This window comes from Saimiri boliviensis, chromosome 9, assembly GCF_048565385.1.
Source record: "Saimiri boliviensis isolate mSaiBol1 chromosome 9, mSaiBol1.pri, whole genome shotgun sequence".
Classification (NCBI taxonomy): Eukaryota; Metazoa; Chordata; class Mammalia; order Primates; family Cebidae; genus Saimiri; species Saimiri boliviensis.
This window is the reverse complement of record NC_133457.1, coordinates 123051274-123070992: the sequence shown is the minus strand read 5'-3', so window position 1 is coordinate 123070992 and position 19719 is coordinate 123051274. Positions and strand designations below refer to the sequence as shown.

The 19719-nt window shown below is 54.2% G+C and overlaps 1 protein-coding gene across 11 annotated transcripts in view; it reads right to left on the bottom strand.

The window, feature by feature from the left end:
- PHACTR3 (phosphatase and actin regulator 3) overlaps positions 1-19719 on the bottom strand; it is a 263489-nt gene that overhangs the window by 91813 nt on the left and 151957 nt on the right. For 10 of the 11 annotated variants that reach the window (XM_074406723.1, XM_074406722.1, XM_074406725.1 and 7 more), the window contains exons 2-3: positions 11367-11528; positions 6986-7063 (exon numbers count right to left, since the gene is read on the bottom strand). In XM_074406723.1, the coding sequence (XP_074262824.1) occupies positions 6986-7063; positions 11367-11528 (240 nt within the window). The other variant, XM_074406730.1, reaches the window with a different exon arrangement.

The window sequence follows — 19719 nt, the reverse complement described above, 5'->3', positions numbered from 1 at the left end:
CAGCAGTGGCATGAGAAGTGCCTTCACAGTCCTGCTTGTCCCTCCTGTGTCCCTGGACCCTTGTCCTGAGGACATGCCCAGCAGCTGGCCGGAATCAGCAGACACATGGGGCAGATCATAGGCCAACCCAGACAGAGGACAACAAACGGTGATTGTGTAGGCTACCCAGACGCAGGGGTTGCTGTGGCTGCACAGAAGCAACTCGCCTCTGCACCCACCGTTCGACCCTCGGCCAGCCATTAAAGAGGCATGTATGGGTCACCCATGACATGTCTGGCACTGTGACAGGCCCTGGCAACAAGATACAGTCCTTGCCCGAGGCTACACAGAAGACCACATGCGGCACCGTGAGCCCAGGAATGAGGGCACACCCATGGAGGGAGGGGACACAGGGCCGGGAGTCCCCAGGTTTGACAGGAACCTTCCCAGAAGAACAGGCACTTCAGGGTGTAAGGAAAGGCCCAGAGCTTCCCCTCTCTTGACGCTTGCCTGCTGCGGCCTCTGAGGGACTGGTCCTTGACTTGTCATCCCTGGGGTCGCACCTTATTGGTGAGGGGCTCAGCACTCAGAATGCAAAAGAAATGGCCCAGTTACCCAACGGCAGGATGTCAGGGCCCTGGGCCAGCCAGTCACAGTCGCATCACCCAGGTGCATGTTAAACCCAGGCCCGAAGCCTTCACCTGGCCCTGCAGGACTCCCCTCAATCTGTGCGGTGGCTCCTGGAGGCCTGGTGCAAAGGGCAGTGTGACCTGCGCACATTAACACAGCCATGAGGTGGCCGTGTGGGGACGCTAGCAGGCCCTGACCTCCTCCCACATGCCTCCCGTCCTGGCACTGGAAGGAGGAGGGAACACTTACTGCGGGGACAGGGTCCAGAAGCCCTTGTCAGTCCTGATCCCCACCTGCCGCCCGTGTCCTCGACAGTGTTCCTTTCACTCCTGAAAGTGTCCTGTTTGGACAAACAGCATGCACATGCCATTTTTTGTGCCCGAACAGCAAATTCCTCTGGATCTCAGCTTCCTTATCTTTAAAATGGGGATAATATTTCTGCTTGCTTCATGGCAATGCTGAGAATGCATGAAGCTAAGGTATGGAATGCATCTGGCATGGAGTACCCATGCTTTCTGTTATTGTTCTTGTTGGTGACAGTTTCTAATGATGACAGGAGGGTAACAAGGGTGACCTAGCCCCTTGGCCTGCACCTTTAGGCCCATCTGCTGACAGCAGGCTCAGGACAGAATCGTTTCTCCCTCCACGGAGTCCTCACCACACCCAGGACTCATGCCAGACCCATTTCCTGCCTGGGACTCCGGAGAGATTTGACCTCATCATCGCTGCCGGTCATATTCCCTCTGCTGCACATGGTTCCTCTGGGTAAATGAAAATGTCAGCCATGCCAGAAGTCTGGAGATTTGGGGCTGGACCATCTCATCCACACAGCCACGTCAGCTGCCCAGAGGTCCAGGCGAGCCTGGCAGCCTCTTCCCACAGGGGCAGATGGTGAAGATGCTGGACTTTACGGGCCACCTGCCATATCACCCGTGCCGCAACTCTTCCTTGATTCTTTTTTATTTATATGAAAGTCTTTCCATTTAAAAAGCACTCTTAGCTGAAAGGCCACATAATAACAGGTCTTGAGCCAGATTCGACCCTGAGCTGTAAGAGCTCACCAACCCAGACACAAGCCAAGAGAGCGCACCATCTAGACAAAATTAGATGCCACAAAGCTCAAAACTGCAATCAGCCCTTCTCGTGGCTGGCTGACTCGCACTCGACATGCAACGGTGACAGCACAGCTCACCGGCCCCTGGCAAAACAGAGAACGTGAGAGCCGGCGCGGGGGAGTGCAGGGCTCTGCCATCTTGACTTCACACCCACCCCATGTGACAGGCAAGGCTGCCACCTGCCACTTACAGTTGTGGACACAAAACCTTAGAACGCGCAGATCTTTTGCTGCCAGGACTGTCACTGCTGTTAATAAGGAAACCTCCATCATCACCATCATCATCAAAATCATCACAACCACCACCATGAAAAGGTCAGAGCATTGAACCTGGAAGGGCCAGAGGTCTCCAGACTCAGAGAAAGCACGAGGCCCTCTTCAGTCCTAGAACCTTCCCTGCTTTTGCGGCTCAGCAGCCCTTGCGGGACTTTTCTGGGCTGTGCTCAGAGCTCCAGCTCATAATCATGTTCAATGAAAAGTTGCAGTTCCCAAAATAGCCCTGGTGGCAGGGCTGTTGCTAAGAAACGCTGGCTGGGAGGGGTGGGGGGAGTGGTGGGAGCCCAGGCCCCCCTCTTCTTGCTGGAAGGTCAGCCTCCCCCGGGCCACTCTCCTTCTGAGGGTGCAAGTGGGGAGGGCAGAGCAGGGCGCCTGAGCAGCCACGGTGAGGCGGAACGTGCCGCAGATATGCACATGCACTCCTAGAAACACACACAGGCACACACGCTTTACAGTCACGGCACATGTATGTGCACCGTGCAAGCACACGTGGGTGGACATATGTGCACACATGCAGACATGTGTCCCCTGGCATTCCTACCACATGGAAACCAGACAGGCTTGACTTATCGCTAATTCCCTGAGGAAAGAATGCCTAGTCAATCTCAGGTCACTGAACACAGCACACGGTAACAAACTCTCTTCTTTTATACCCAGTGACAGGGTATGAAATTCCTTAAATTATTTAAGAAAATGCCAAGTCAACGCATACAGGGAGATGGAGGAAAGTCATTCAGAACATAAACAGTGTCTGGCACAGAGAAACTTAGGCTGGGGACCAGGGCTAGGAGGCTGGGGAAGGGGGGTCCTTCCTGCCAGATTGGGTCTGGCCTTGCTTGGTCACTGACATCTCAGAGGAGGGTGGAAGGAGCAGTGAAGTCAGCAGAGAGGTCACTCTCCCCCCACCCAGGACACAGGTGGCCCCACTGCACACATCTAATAACGTAATAATGCCACCAGCAGGGTCCTTCCTAGGTCCTAGCTGATGATTAAAGTCACAGGAACAGGAGCGGATGGGGTCAGAGTGGTTCATAAAACGGACCATCGATCATAAAGTAACACCCCGTGGGGGAGCAAACTCGTGCCCTGGACGCTGCCTCACCGCCCATGGCGCTGGTGGGCCCTCTCCTGCAGGCCCTGCCCCGAGCCCAGCTCACTCCACCAGGCTGCCCACCTGCTTCCAGACACGCTCCAGGGTGTCTGACGTGTATGCACAGGCGTGTGCGCATACGTGCGCGTGTGCAGGGCAGAGGGCACTCCTGGTGTTTGTCCTGGCCAAGGAAGTTCAAAGGTGAGTTTGCGGGGGGGCGGGGGGCTCAAATGGGGCTCCGGAGTCCCTGCAGTCCCCTCCCGCGGCGTCACAGGGCCTGTCCCGTGAAGTCCCTGCCGCCGTGCAGGGAGGCTCCTGAGCCTGGCGGGCCACAGGAGGGCGCCCGCGGCTGCAGATTCGTCCCTGCCAGCCGCGGAAGGCAGTGGCTGGGCCCGCGGGTTCCTTCACCCCAAAGCCAGGAAAGCACGGCCGCCCCTCACCCCGGAGAGCCCTCGCCCCCACGGCGGAGGCGGCAGCGCGCCGTGCCTACCCTGGAGCAGCAGCCCTCACTCCGGGTCCTCCCCTGAGCCGGAGAGGGCGGCTGCACACCCACCGCCGACAGTTCCAATCGCCCTGCAAGAGGACCCGGTGACCCGGCACCAGGACGATTAGGGACAGGCAGGGCCTGACCTCAGGTCGACCCAGTGAGAAAAGGCATTTTTGAAGCCGGTGAAGGCTGGGAACCGCGGCGCAGGGAAGGACTGGGCGCGCACCCTGCCATTACCACGCTGATTACGGGTTGATTACAGGTGGCACGCAGGAAAGGATTCAAGCGGCACAGAAGAGGCGACTGTCAACAGCCAGTCCCTTCCCAGAGCAGCCCCTGCTGCCCTGTCCCTGACGTTTCCCTGCAGAGACACTCGGGCTCCTGGCAGACCCCACTCACTTGCCCTGTGGCCGCCCCAGGCTCCTGCAGCAGCATGGTCCTGCTTCTGCGTCCCAGCCGGCGTGTGGGCAGGAAGATGAGAAGCCTCTTGACCCAAACCCCTCCCCGTCTCCTGCTGCTTCCTCCTTCCTCCTTCCCTCCAGCCCAACACCATCTCAAGGTTTCTTCCACTTCGGGCACTTGCTGCTTCCGTGGGCTGGAAGCCACTACCCGCCTCCCTCTGTCTCTTGGCTTTTCAACCTTCCGGCATCAAAGTTGGAATCAGCTGTGGAGGATGAGGAAGCGCTGCTGCCTGGGTCCCACGCCCAGCGAATCTAATTTAACTGCTGCCTGAGAGGTGGAGGGTTTTTAAAGCTCTCTAGGTGATCCTAACATGCAACGAACAGAAACAGCGAGGGGCCTCCTGCCCACCTTTAGATCCAACTCAAACATCTCCTGGCCCCCGAGGGCCAGGTCAGGTCCTGTCTCATGTTTTTAGGGTGCTGCATTCTTCACCACACTCATCTCAGTTGTGAGCTGCTGGCTCTGTGTGGGGTTATCTAAAGGGCCCACTGGGTGTGCATTCAGAAAAGTGTTTTGCTCACCTGTATCCTCAGCAGCTAGCACAGACCCTGGCACATAGTGGGCCCGCAATAAAACGTCATGGCATCAGTTTGGGAGTGCATTTTCCCTCTCAAGGAAAGAGACTGTGTTTCAGGCCACTCTAGTTATCGGGAAAGCATGGAAGGTAAAAATGAGCAAACCACAGTGTGCGCCAATCCAGACCCCCACCTGGAGGTGGCATCTTTAAATGGCTGACGAAAGAACAAAATCAGAGGAAAAATAATAGTTTGTGGCACATAAAAATTATATGAAATTCAAAGGCCAGTGGCCATAAATAAAGTTTTCTTGGGACACAGCCACAGCCTCTCCTGCATGTTTTGTCTCGGGGTACCTTTGTGCTGCAAGAGCAAAAATGAGTAGTTGCAACAGAGACTGCGTGGCCCCTTCCAGGGCACTATCTGACCCTCTCCAGAAAAGGTTCACCAACCCTGATCTGAAGTGATTCTGTGAGCCTGAGGGTATGTGATGTCGCCCTCAGACTTGGGAAAACCAGAGAGCAGGCTCCCACGACAGCCGGGTGGGAGCCACGCCGTCCGCCTGGCCACAGCCAAGCGTGCCTCTCCAGCCTCTGCTGAGTTCATCAGACAAAATCATCTGCAAAAATTCAGAGGGAAAAGAAAGCCAACTCTCCTAGAAGTTTTCCCCTTGAATTATTCAAATGATAGCTTCGTTTTTGAGAGGAATCAAATCTAGATACTTATTCTTTACACAACAAAAGTATTTTTTTTTTTTTTTTTTTTTTTTTAGAACAGATGAGAAAAGGTCTTAGCACTGTTTTCATTTTCCTTTCTCCTTCCCTAAGATCCAAAGTCAGGCTTGTTGGCAACATGTTCAAAACGCCAGAGTGGGGCACTTTTTTGTCCCATCCAGATTGAAATCCTCCAGATTTCCAGCCCGGCAACAGCATTCCGCAAATCTGAGCGTCGCAACAGAGCGTTAAGCATCTGAACGGCACGGGACTTGACACCGAGCTTTCCTCATACTTGTAAGGTTTTATGATCAGTATTAAGCAATTTCTCATGTCGATTTCCCCTAAAAATAGCATCATCAAAATACTTCACTCTTTGAATCTAAAGAAGGGAAATGATGACAAAGGCCTGGGCCCACAATTAGGTTTGTGCACTGACAGGCCTGGCTGCATAAAATCTGGATTCATTTATTTCATGAGCTTCCTTCCTAATTCCTGATATTTGGGCCAAATCACAAAAACACTAGTAATATTTTAAGGCTGAAGCGGGGAGAGAGGAATTCAATATATTCAAGCAAGCCTCAGGAAATTGGCTGTGCATGGCCAGATTCCTTAAATCAGGAGCCAGGCACTTGGTCCAGCTCCAGAGAGTCTTCCAGAGGCAGTGAGGTTTTGTGAAACCTCCTAACCAAGATTTAGCCTCTCAGAGAACCAGAAAGCACCATGAGCTGGTGTCAGCATCCAAGTCCTGGGCCTCACACCTGCAGGCATCCATCACAAAGAGAAAGATTTGGGAATTAAAGAACTCTGTTTAGTTAATCACATGAGTGATAATAACTGGCCTTTCTGAAAGACTGAAAAGGTGACTGTGTACTGAGATTAAACTCTCCAGACCAGAGACCAAGAGACCAGGATTTGTTCTGCATCTCTGCTGCCAGGCTCCAAAAACTTGGAGCAGTCACTACCAAGACCCTCACACTTCTCATCTGCAAATGGGATAACTGCTGCACCCTTCCACAGGGATGCTGGGAAGACCAGTGAGACAGGGTGTGCAGAATGCCCCACGCAGCCCCTGCATGTCCTGAATGCTTCATACATGGTGCTAGTGGGAGTAGATGACAGTGGAATTAAAAATAATTTCCCCAAATGGAGGACTGAAATGTGAATATGTAAAAAAAAAAAAAAAAGTTAATGCTGAAAAAAACATTGCTGTACACATCCAGCTCAGTTAGACATTCCCTGGGGAGGCGTCATACCCATGACCGGGAGCCCTTCAGCTCAGCGATGGGGTTTCCCACACCCCTGGGGGCTGGACCAATGGAATGGCTCCTGACATGGGCCACTGCTTCAACTTTTCAGGCTTCATCTGGACACGGCCCTCTTCTGATTCTACTCTGTCTCTTACGGGCTTCCTGGGTTCACGTGAGACTTTCCATTCTGCATTCCCAGAACCAGGCCCTATGAACCAGGGACTGGTCTCACTTACCCTGCTCCATCATCTCCAGCCAGGATGGGTCCCATTTACCCTGCTCCATCATCTCCAGCCGGGATGGGTCCCATTTGTCCTGCTCTATCATCTCCAGCCGGGATGGGTCCCATTTACCCTGCTCCATCATCTCCAGCTGGGATGGGTCCCATTACCCTGCTCCATCATCTCCAGCCGGGAGGGGTTCCATTTACCCTGCTCCATCATCTCCAGCCGGGAGGGGTCCCACTTACCCTGCTCCATCATCTCCAGCAGCCCCTTCTTGATGAGCTCCTCTCGGCCTTGCCTGCCGGCCATCTTCTTCTCCAGCGCTGCCCAACACACAAACACACAGATAAGTCTTGGGCGAAGGTGTCACCAGGCCCTGTCCAAGCCATAGCCAATGCCCGGCTCAAGTTTACCAACCAAAAACAGTGAGCTAGCAGGCACCTTCGGGTCAGGGGCCTGGTCCACTGGCAAGGCCCAACTTTCTTACCAAGTGCTCTGCCCAGCAATGCATAGCAGACACTCTACAGCAATCCTTTCTGTGAGTTATCTGGAAAGCCCCTCCACACAGAATGCCGCTCTCTGAGCTAGCTCCCACCATCCATTCCTACCCTTCATCAAATGCTCCTTAACTTACCAATCGAGGAAAGCACCCCCCTCCTCTGCCCGCAACACCCTGGACTCCTTTTCTGTGATTCCTGTTAGCTTTTGCTAAGTGCCTCCTGGCCACTAATGGATGAGATCCTTCTGTGTGGCTCTCCCACTAGAGCTTCTTCCCATAAACCCAGGTGAAAAGCTTTGGAAGAATCTACCACATGGGCAAGAAGTGGGGAGGGAGGCCAGCCCCCATCCCCTTCCACCAACCCTAATTTGCCAAATCTTTGTCAATTCCTCCTTCGGAATAGCCCTTCCTGCCTCCCCTTCCCAGAGCAAAAAACATGGGTGACTTGTGCCACCTTCTCTCATTCTCCCCCCACTCCCAGGTGGGCCTCGGGCTGCTCCTCATCATCATTTTCCTTCTGTCAGGAAAACTATCTGCCTACGGGGCAGCCCCAATTTCCAAATATAAGACTATGTAACCACTTCAACCCTTTCTTTGAAAGATGCAGAGTGCCTGCCATTAAGCCTGGGTCACAAAGAGCCCCTTAGTGTTGGGTGTGTGCAAGGGGCCCTGCCAAGTGCCGGGGGACAGACAGAGTCAGCCCACCTGGCTGAGCTAAATGTCCAGTAGGGGAGGCAGGTGGCAAACAGGCACTGGCAATGGAATGATTCCACTTATTCAGAAGTATTTCCCGGGACCTGCTATGTGCCAAGTGCTGAGCTGGGTGCTGGGGAGTCACAGAGGGCGGAACCCACACAGCCTCATGGTCAGAGGCATGGGCTCCATTGGGGGAACAGGCCGTGGTGACCAGGTGTTCAATCTGTGGGAACCCCTTACACGTTTACTGAGCACCTACTGTGTGCCAGGCACCATGTCAGACACAGGAGATTCTGCCGTGAGCAAAACAGGCACAGTCTCTGCGTGGGGCCAGCACTTGTGGGGGGACACAGGGCAAGTGTCTAGAAGTGGGTGAAGAGGGATAAGTCTGGCTCAGGGTGGGGGACTGGTAGGAGAGGGCAGTTATCTGGGGAAGCCCATCCCATCCTTGACCTCCAGGTGGCTTCCCCAAGGATATTTACCCTAAAGCCAAAGGACAAATAGAGAAACCCAAACACAGCAGGGTGGGGGCATTTTTGGGCAGAGAGAACAGAGTTTCCTTTCCATGGTCCCAATTTCCAAGCCAATTTCCAGGTGCCGGAATTGTGGACAAAATTGACAAAGTGAATGCTGACCTCGGGAGGTGTCAGCAAAGAGACTGCAGCCAGACTCACAAAACAGCTGAGAAGATCAGGGGTGCAGGCTTGGAGCACTGAGTGGACCCGTCGGTCCCCAGGCCGGCAGCAGGCAGTGCCCATGGCGGCCAGCCCCAGACATGGCAGGTCTTCGCCTGCACTGACCGGAGGACTTCCCAATGACCCAAAGAGGCAGCTGCCAGGGTCTAGTCTCCTCATCTCAGGGATGGGGGCATCAGGGGCGGCGCAGCTTGTAAAGGTGGTGCGGCCTGTGAATGTCTGAGTGGCTCTGAGCTGCCTGCTGCTGCAGGCACGGACTGAGACGCTGCTCCCACCCTGCAGCCCCTGAGAGCCAGCTTCAGTGGGTTCCCCCAGCCCCGCCTGCCAAAACCGCTGTTCACTGCATCTTTCTCTTTCAATCATCTTTATATTGACTTCAGCTCATCCTAACCAGTGATGCCCGTGAAATCAGGAATTTGACAAGCCAAAACAAGCAACACCCCCACTTGAAGGAAAAAGGGTGGTTTGGAATAAGTAAACAAAATGCAGCACTGTTCCTCAAATTTCCAAATGCCTGCAGGATGGTCCTGCGGGAGGGGGTACTGCAGGTAATAACCTCAAGACCCCCCAAGGCCCTTGCAGGGCCTCCAAAGCATCTTGATGTTGAACTCACACAGCACAGCATGGAGTAGGCCAAAGAGTCCGGAATCCTCAGGAGACGAACCTCAGCCTTCCAGTCCCACAGCAGTGGGGTGGGGGTGGGGGGAGAGGGGGGCGGTGGGGTGGGTGGGCACTGGGCCTCGGGAATGTCAGAGACCCACCCGAGGTCACGGAGGTCCCTCTGCTCCAGTCTCCCCACCCTCCAGCCTTTAACAGCTGCACAGATGTGCCTTCCCCAGCTTGGCATTTTGCAAGGGCTGTTCCCACTGCCGCAACGATGCTTTTCCCCCCGCCTTTCCCAATGAGCCAATTACATTTCAGCCCAATGCAGCCTCCTCACCTGGGTCTTCTCAGACCACTGGGCCCAAAGCAGTACCCGCCTTGCTCATTTCTACCCCAGGGCCTGGTCAGCGGTCCTGCCATCCAGCCTGGAGCGCAAAGAGCCCCTCGGTGCTGCGTGTGTGAGGGGCCCCACCAGACGCAGGGAGCACATGGAAGCGGCCCGCCTAGCTGAGCTTCACATGCAGCGAGGGAGTCTGTGACCGACCCGCGAGCCAGTTCACTGGTGGCTTGCACAGTTTGTCACTCGACTCCCTACTCTGCGGAAAGTTCTAGGTGAGCGGGGCCTGGGGCCCTGCTGTTGGTACCAGGCACACAGGCGGTGCTCAAGATTTGCTGAATGATGATGCTTGTTCTGTTTTCATTTTGACAAGAATTTTACCTACCAACTTCTTGGGTGGTGGAAATAATAATTTTCTGAAGCACCCACAAAAGCGTGATTTGGGGGACTGCCGTCGGTGCTGGCTGCCTCCCCTGCTGTGGGCCTGGGTGCTGTACCACCTGGCCTTCATCTCCACCATTCTCAAGGCCCCAGAACTCATGCCTCTTTAGAGCTGGAAATGGGGCCCCAGGGACCACCCGAGGCAACAGCCTGAGACAGACCCGCGCCAGGCCCGGTTCCTGAGGCCTGGGACTGACGCCACATCCGCAGCTCCCTGACTCTTTGCTTTTAGGGGTTGCTCACAGGGTCTGGCTCAGAGGCCGGGTCCTAGGATGGAGACGCCACCTCCTGCGGCTCTGCTTCTCAGAACACTGCCATCCACAGAGCCCAGGCTGAGGAGCCAGCACACCAGGCTGCCAGAGTTTAAGCCTCAGCCCCGCCACCTGCTGGCTGTGTGACCCTGGATGAGTGACTTCCGCTCTCTGGGCCTGTTCTCCATCCCTATGATGGGGCAGGATCCTGGGAGGGCGCTGGCGTAGCAGGGGGTTCTGAGGGTTGAGTTGGCTCCTTCGTGCCAAGTGCTGGGGGCGGGGCCGTGCCCGGCCGCCATGTGCCTGCTGGTCCCATCGTCACTGCCTGAGTCCACCCTATCTGTGGTTCAGCCTCATGGCTGCAGTTCCCAGGGTGGATTCCAGGGAGGCAGAGGCAACAGACCAGCCATCACAACCGTACTTCCCACAGAGCCAGGGCTGACGGGGTGTGAGGGTGCAGGAGGTGAGTGGAACCTTCTGGGCGCTTTGGTGGAGGGTGTAGGGACAGGCATGCTAAGAGAGCTTAGGAGCCAGGGAGCAGCCTCTGTCTTTCAGGACGAAGTGAGGCCCAGAGGTGTCAAGGCCAAATTGGGGGCCTCGACCTTGAGTCACTCGGGGGCTCTTGGCCAACTAAACTTGAACCTTTGGGGGCAGGCCCCAGGCCCCAGCATCCTCCAAATGAGATTGCAGGTGTGGGAGGTGAGGCCCTGTGGGTGTGGCATGGCGGGGCGCTCGCTGCCCAAGTGAAGCCAGAGAGCGAGAGCTTGCTCCAAGGCCAGTGTCTTCGCCCAACCAGCCCTAAATGAGTCAGAGGCCTCATTTTGAACAGGGACTTGTTAGGTCCCAGGGGACCTGTGGGCACCTTAGGGTCTGGGCAGAGCGTCCCACATGAGGTACCTGGTGCCAACCCCACCACAGGGCCTCGGGGCAGCCAGGTGGGGCCAGTGGGGGAACTTGTGTGGCTCCCGGCCATCACAGGCCAGGGAGTACAGTCTGCCCCTCCCCTGCAGGGGCCGGAAAGTCACAGATCAGCAGGGGCCACAGCACCATGACAAGGACGCTGGTCCCAGCCAGAGCCGCCCGCGCCCATCACCAGGCCCTTACCTGATGTGGTCTGCTTCAGTTTTTCGTTTTTCTTTTTCCTCCATTTCCAGGGTTTGAAGATCCTGCCCAGGGTGGCCAGTTTGCTGTTCCTCCTCACAGGGGGAGTTCGAATCCCTGAGACCAGATATTCAGGACGCGCCGGAGGCGTTTGGTCCATCTCATCTGGAATATGAAAACCAAGCGGAGTCCTCAAGTAACCGCCAAACCTAGGTGACTCCTGGGGGTGAAGGCGACCACCCCTCTCCCCCTGAGGGGTCACCAGTGATCCCCTAAAGCCTGGACTCCAGGAGGGTTGTCAGAACCACAGAGAGCCTGGGGCTTGCGCCGGCCAGGGGGTGCGCGCAGTGGCTCAGCAGCGTGCGCTGAATTTCCCTCTGTGAGACCCTCCCTCCTGTGACCTACTCAGGGCCACCAGAAGCCCTCGCCTTTTGCCATATAACGTGAAGTTGTCCCTAATTCCAGGATGAAATGCTGCCTGCTCATGCTCTGCCCTCCATCCATGCTACCCTCCCTCCCACTTCTCTGCCTCATAAACTTCAGCTCCTCCGCTGAATGAATATGCCTTCCTCTTGTCCCAGACGGGGGTCACTCCCTTGTCTTATGCCCATGAAGCTACCCTATGCAGGCACCAAGGAGCCTCAAAGACCTCTACCTGCCTGCTCTCCTACCAGGCTGTCACCTCTCCTGGGGCAGAGGCCAGGCCTGGGGCAGCCTTGGACCCCAGCGCAGAGCTAGGCCAGTGAGAATTCTGAGTGAACGGCTGCAGAGCAAGTCTGTGAACAGACAGAAGGAAGGACCACTCCTAGGACCTCTTCCTTGTCCATGAAATGGCCATGTCTGTAGACTCTGGGATGTGCGAAGGTCAACGTCCCGGGAAGCTCATGGCAGTGCTGTTTGTTGTAGCAGAGACTAGTAGCAACTTACATGTCTGTCCACAGGGGACTAGGTAAGTCATCATCTATGCTGTCAATGACCTGTGTGCAGATGTGGAAAGAAAGAAAGTGATCTGCATGCACGGACAGGTAACTGATCTGAAATAAACAGGCCAAAGAAAACCCCAGTGCACGAATTCACACGGCACATGCCACCAGTGTGTGAACAGGGATAGTATATGGGTGCACAGTGGTGTATGCAGAGAAAATGTCTGTGGGCCCCCCAGAGAAATAGAGAACACTTGGGCTGGGCACCGTGCCTCATGCCTGTAATCCCAACACTTTGGGAGGCCGAGGTGGGCGGATCATGAGGTCAGCAGTTCGAGACCAGCCTGACCAAAATGGTGAAACCCCGTCTCTACTAAAAATACAAAAATTAGCTGGGTGTGGTGGCAGGCACCGGAAATCGCAGCTAGTCAGGAGGCTGAGACAGGAGAATTGTTTGAACCTGGAGGCAGAGGTTGCAGTGAGCCGAGATCGCGCCATTGTATTCCAGTCTGGGTGACAGGGCAAGACTCTGTCTCAAAAAAAAAAAAAAAGAAAAGAAAAAAAAGAAAAAGAAAAAAGAAATGAGGAGCCCTGGCTGCTGGCATGAGGGGGAGAGAGGAAGTTGCTTCATAAGCTGTTTCTGTAGCACACACTATGTGTTACTTTGTAAGAAAGATAGTTAGAATGAAAACAAAATGCAACTAACAAAATAGTAAAGTTAGAGAAGCTCACGAAGTAAGCCAGCATCACCTCCATCCCATGGTCACAGTATAGACCAGAGTTCAGGCCGTCACCCAGGCAGGACTGAGAATAGATGACCACATTGCCCCAAATGCCTCCTGGGACAGTGAAGGGACTTGTCTTCTGGCAGCAACAAGGTCCTGAGTCCCAAGCAGGCTCCAATTTAACCTCCCAGTATCGCTGGGGTGGAAGGTTGCAGACTCAAGGTGCTCCCCAGCACAGCTGCTGGCACAGGAGCCCAGACCTCCGCCACAACCCCTCACCCTTTGGACATACACACCCGCACCTGCTCAGCCGCCATGGTCAGCACATGGTCAGTTCCACGGCCAGCAGGTGAATTTGCCTTGCTGCTGCCTGTGGAAAGGGCTGGGAGCCCTGAGCTTATGCAAACGTGAGAGCCCCAGGAAGCATGAACATGCTGGGAGAAGGGCGGGGGGGAGTGGCTAACAGGAGGGCTCACCTGAGGAAAGAGGTTACCGTTGTGAGAGAGGACAGGGAGGGAGGCCACCAGTGTTGGGAGTGGAAGGGGTATCACCAGCATCCAAGGGGCAGGGGGTTATGATTGACCAGGTCCCCTCAGATCCAGGGAAGGGGTTATGCCCCACCTTTCCCACCTAAGGCACCTGATGCATGCAACCAGCTGCCCCATGGAGGCCCAGGACAGCTTGCTCTGAATCTGGGCTCTGCAGTGCTCAGCCTGGAGAAGAGCCATGTTTGGCAGCACCTGAGGGCCCAATGTCCCACATGGCAGTGACCTCTGTGCCCCCAGCGACAGGTGGCCTGTCTGACAGCCCCTAGAGCTTCCACAAGGTCTGGCTTCCAAAAGGCTGCACCTGTCTCTAGCCCTGGGCCTTTAGGTAAGCCACCCGGCACCTTGGAACCTCAGTTTCCACATCTTAAAAAAATACACTATGATAATCATCCCTGATAGGTAAGGTTGAGGCGAGGACTCAGTGTGGTGATACATCTGGAAAGGCCAGGTGCAGTGGCTCATGCCTATAATCTTAACGTTTTGGGAGGCCAAGGATAGAGGATCACTTGATCCCAAGAGTTCGAGACCAGCCTGGGCAACACAGAAAGACCCCACCACTACAAAAACAAATTTTGAAAATTAGTCATGGTGGCGCATGCCTATAGTTACAGCTACTTGGGAGTCTGAGACAGGAGGATCACTTGCGCCTAGGAGGTCAAGACTGCAGTGAGCTATGATTTGCAACTGCACTCCAGCCCAGGCTGCAGGGGGAGACCCTGTCTCTAAAAAAGTGAAAGTACAAAACAATCTGGAAACAAAGGTAAGCATCCACAATACACAGTTTATTCATAGTTCATGTGATCATCCACGTAAAACAATAATACCCACATGTCTAGACTCTGCAGTCACTGATTAACACAGCATGCCAGTGTGGGTAACGTTTGGTGAACATTCTATTATAGGAATTTCTATCATATAAATGGAATGATGATGATGGAGTCAACGTTGGTCACTGCTTGTGCAGGGACAGGAACTATCCTAAGACATTGTCTTATTTTACTTTCACAATAAATCTATGAGCTAGAGGTCATTCAGTTTTATATCCATCTTACAGATGAACAAATTGACGGTCAGAGCCCTGAGCCATTTTGTTGTTGGTCACAGAGCTGGGAAATGCCATGGCAGGGCAGGACCTTGAGCACCCTGACTCCAGAGACTCCTCTCATCTTCCTAAGATGCACCAAGGGGACCAAAAGCAGAACACGGAGGGATGGAACACCAAGACAAGAGGATAAACCAGGGCCACCCCAGGTGGGTCAGGACATGAGGCCATTCTCTCCAGGCATTACTAATAGAGTGCTGATACATACGGTTAGGCTTTGTGTCCCCACCCAAATCTCATTCTGAATTATAATCCCCATAATCCGCATATGTCAAGGGAAAGAAGAGGTGGAGGTGACTGGATCGGGGGTTGGTCTCCCCCATGCTGTCCTCGTATATTGAGTGGGTTCTCATGAGATCTGATGATTCTATAAGAGGCTCATCTTCCTTCTCTCGAGACTTCTCCTTCCTGCTGCCTTACTTCACCTTCTCCTTCCACCATGATTCTAAGTTTCCTGAGGCTTCCCCAACCATGCTGAACTGTCTTTCCTTTATAAATTATTCAGTCTTGGGCAGTTCCTTTTTGTTTTACTAGGGTCACTTCTTTGTAGCAGTGTGAAAATGGACTAATACAAGTGTTAACTGTGCTAGGCGCTTTGTCCACAGTTGCTCCACAAAGCAGCCCTGTGGAGAAAGACGAGCCCAGGAATGTCTTGTTTGAGGACTCCTCCCTCTGGCTCTGCATACCATTAAGGAAGCTATAGCAGTGGCATCCTCCACCGTGTTTTGGGGGTGACCCCAGCATGCAGTGCCTGGTACCCAGTGGGAGCCCAGGAAATGTGTGGGGCCAGGGCAGCTGCCGAACACTGATCAACCACAGATCCTCCCGGCCACCCTGTCCCCAAGGCCACGGGAGGCAGAGGGATGTAGAGGGGTCCTTCTCTTCTCAGAGACAATGCATTCATGCTCTCGTCCTATCCTTTCCTTCATCTGCCTACAGATGCCTACAGATGGGAGCAGGACTATGAGTCCACATGGTCTTGGGAGAGCCAGCTGTTCTGAGCATTCCTGGCACACAGGGAAGGATGGGCTGGGTCTCCCCAAGCCTCCGAGCTCAGCTGAAGATGAAGACAAAGATCCCCAGGGATGAGAAGAAGAGATGAGGATGGAGCATTATCATTGCTTTATTTATATCTCACCTCCTTCACAAAGGATTGGCAGCAGTCACCAGAAACACACACACAGCTGCACGATGAAGGAAGTATTGGGAGGGATCTGGAGGAAGCAGGGTCTGCTCAGGGCCACAGCACCAAGGAGTTAGGTGGTCCTCACAACAGACACCACATGGGCTCCAAAGGAGAGTGCTTGTGTGCCCTGAACTTCCTAGCAGCCAAGGCAAAAAGGAGCAGCACATGGAATAAACTACAGATCAGGCCCTGAACCCCACTCTGTTTGCCACCTGCATCACTACCACCCTGGCCCAGCACCAACATCTCTGCCCCAGATACCTACAGTGGCCTTCAGCTCATCTTCCTTTGATCTGAGCTCTTAGAAATGGAACTCTAACCCTATCAATTCCTGCTCACTCCCCCCAATGGGGGCTTCCCTTCTCATTTAGGACAAAATGCAAGTTAATTACAAAACTTGCGTGCTCTCTGTGCTCTGCTGCGCCCCCGCCCCCATCATCATCCTTACTGTGCATTGGTGCTTGCCACGTGCCATGGAAGTCGGTGTGATGTGGCTGTGAAGAACACGGGGCCTGGGGCCAGGCACCCAGGCTCCCTTCCTGGCTCTGCTACCTTCTAACAGGAGGTTGAAACATTGACCTCACTCTCCCTACCATGCATTCCTTTGCCAGGGCCTTGCTGGGGGTACAGTCTCTACCCCTTGCTGCAGATATGTGACTTTCCACTCATGAAAGTTGGGAAGGAGGGCTGATGCCTCCTCCTCCTCCTCCCTACAACCATCGCTGCCAGGACCACCATCACCACCATCACTATTTTACTCAGCCGCCTCCCCCACTTCCACCCTAGCGGCTGGAGCAGATTCTGAGTTCCCACCCTGTCTCTGAAGCACAGTGGTCTTCACGGCAGAGCTAAGGGCTGGGAGCAGAGCACCTTGGCCACTGAGGAAACTGCACTCCTCTCTCCCTTTAAGAATTCACTCACTCACTGGCTCGCTCACTCACTCACTCACTCAGTCATTCATTCCACCTTTCAACAAATACGTACTGACCCCAACCATGTGCCATGTATTCTACTAGGCACAGGGTGTGCAGAGGTGAACAAAAGAGACAATGCCTGCCTTTGTGGGGCTGTACTCGCCTGCGGGAGATGAACAATGAATAAAGGTGTGAATTTAAACCCTCCTGGCTCACCCCATGTGGATAGAACTCATCACGATCTCTTGCCTTCCTCTTTATCTTTCTCACAACGGGTATCAGCTGGTGTGCATGCACACACACGCACACACAGACATGCACACACAAAGACGTACACACATGCACACACACACACAGACATGCACACACATACAGACAGGCGCACACACATACAGACACGCAGGCATGCACACACGCACACACAGACATGCACACACACAGACATGCGCACACAGACATGCGCACACACGCACACACATGCACACACAGACATGCACACACACAGAGACACACAGACATGCGCACACACGCACACACACAGACGCACACACACAGAGAGACATGAACACACATGCACATGCACACACACAGACATGCACACATGCACAGATACGCACACGCACATGCATGCACACGTTCATTTGTAGTTTTGTCTACTTCTGCCCATGCCCCGAGCTGAAGCCCCTGATGGCAGGTCCTTGATGGATATTTGCAGCTGTATCTCCAATGCCAACAACAGCTCAGGTACATGCCAGGGGATATGCAGAGGGTCTTGAACCAGGATCCCCCAGAGTCAAGGAAGGGCAGGACCCAGGTCCTACTCAGGGAGCCTTGAGGGTAGGTGCCAGCTGACCAACTGTGACAGGGAGGGCTCCAGAGGGCTGCCCCAGCAGGGAACAGGACAGGGGCTATGATGGGAAAGGGGCAGGCTGTCCCAGGCAGGAGGGAAGCAGGGGCTGAGGGCATGGATATGCTGGGGAGGCAGGCAGGGTCATGGTCAGGGACTTGGACTTGATTCAGAATTCAGCAGGGAGCACTAGAGGGTCTTCAGCTCAAAAGACCCAATTTGCTCATAAACCAACAATCCAATGCATTGACCAGAACAGCTGCCGTGTTCTGAGCAGCTCCTCCAGGGGCTCAGGTGTCACCAGGGGATGGAAGACCCATGCCCGGGGCCCCAGGCTGAGCTGCTCTACATCCCCTGGGGAGGAAGTTTCCTCTCCCCTCTGCCTTCCCTGGGGTGGCTCAAGCCCAGAGCTGTGCCAGGGGAGGGCTTGTGAGAGCTATGACTCTCCGCCCAAGAAGAGAAACTTCAAAATAGTGCTGCTCACTGGAGAAAATAACTTACAAACCCCCCCAAGGGCAAAGAACATGAGTGCATTGCTGCAGGTGTACATGGAGCAGGTGTGGTCGTCCAGGGCACAGTGTGGCCTGCGGACACCGGTAGGCGGGTGCGTGCAGTGGGTGTGTGTGCACCTCTGGGGGGGTGGGTGAGCACCTGCAGAGCCAGCGTGCATGGGCGTGGGTGGATGTGCACCTGCATGGGTCAGATGCCATTTGTGGGTGGGTGCATGCGGCCCATGCTGCCTGTCCACAGAGGGAAGGGACAGATGGGGAGCACCTCCCTCCCTGGCTCGGGAATTCTCTCCGCATTTCTCCCTGCAGGTCCTGAGGAACTGCCTTCTCACATTGGGAAGACTCTGGGAGGTGCAAACACATTAGCAGCCCCCCTCCCTGGCCCCTGAATAACAGCAGTGCCAAGTTCCGCCACACCTCTACCACCTCTGAGGCATTTGAGGTTAATTAATGGGAAATGTTTCTCACACCTGGCATTTGTGTGAGGAAGTGCCACAGACAGCCTCAGGTCCTCAGATGATAGATGGGGCGGCTGGCCCTGCCCTGCTGATGTCACATGCTTGCAACTCAAGGGGCAGGCTCCAGCCTCTTTGGCAACTCCAGCCAGCCCTCTCCCAGGCCTCTCTCAGGTTCACAGTAGCTGGTATACTTGTCCCTGGAAAACTGACTCCATCCCTTTCCCCCATCAACAGCCACACAGAGCTAAGAGGCAAGAACTGTCCTAGGACTGATGCAGCAGCTGACCTCACAGAGCTTACACGCTAATTTCCATGCCTGGCACAGGCCTGGTCCCTTTATTCATCTTTCCTTCCATCCTAGTTCCGATCACTCTCAGATTGTGTCCTGGGATTCACTGTTTACTGACTGTCATCTGCATCTCCCATGGGAACAAACGTAAGCTCCATGCCAACCGTCACTCTCATGCTTGTTGCTGGGTATCTGGCATCTTTGCTGGTTCTTGGCATGGAGGGGGTGCTCAAATAAACGCCTACTCAACCTGTGAATCTGGAGCGCAGGGCTGCCAAACGCTGGAGCCAGGGTCTGTTCCTCATCCATCTGACGCTGATGTCCACCCCTTGGTGACAGTGGGTATTTTTTCATCCTCATCTTTTATCCACTAAGATATCTTACCTTATCCTTCCATTTCACAGAATACCTTTACCCCAAAACATATTGGAAGGAAGGCCCCATATCTTTGGGGGAGTGAGGTTAGGTCCCCAGTGCCATGTGCTGCACGGCTGACTTCTTAGAGAAGAAAGGTGCCATCTCTATCAAACAATATCGGAAAACAATGTTTCCTTGTTTCATTCATTCACTCACAAACCCATTCATCGTATCAGCTGAGGGCCTGCTGTGTGACAAGACTGCTCTGAGTTTCGACAAAGCAGTGAATTCCATCAACGTGCCCGCTGTTTCCTGCTGCATGAAGTTCATGTGTTTATGGAGGAGAAAAGAGGAAACGGAAAATGTGAGGCAACCTCATAATGTGACCTCAGCCACAGCAGAAGCAAATGAAAAACTGAGATATGGCCTCGATTTCTTCTCTGAGTCCTTTCTTGCCACAAGGACTGAATTGTCAATATGCAGTGACCAGTGTCTTTG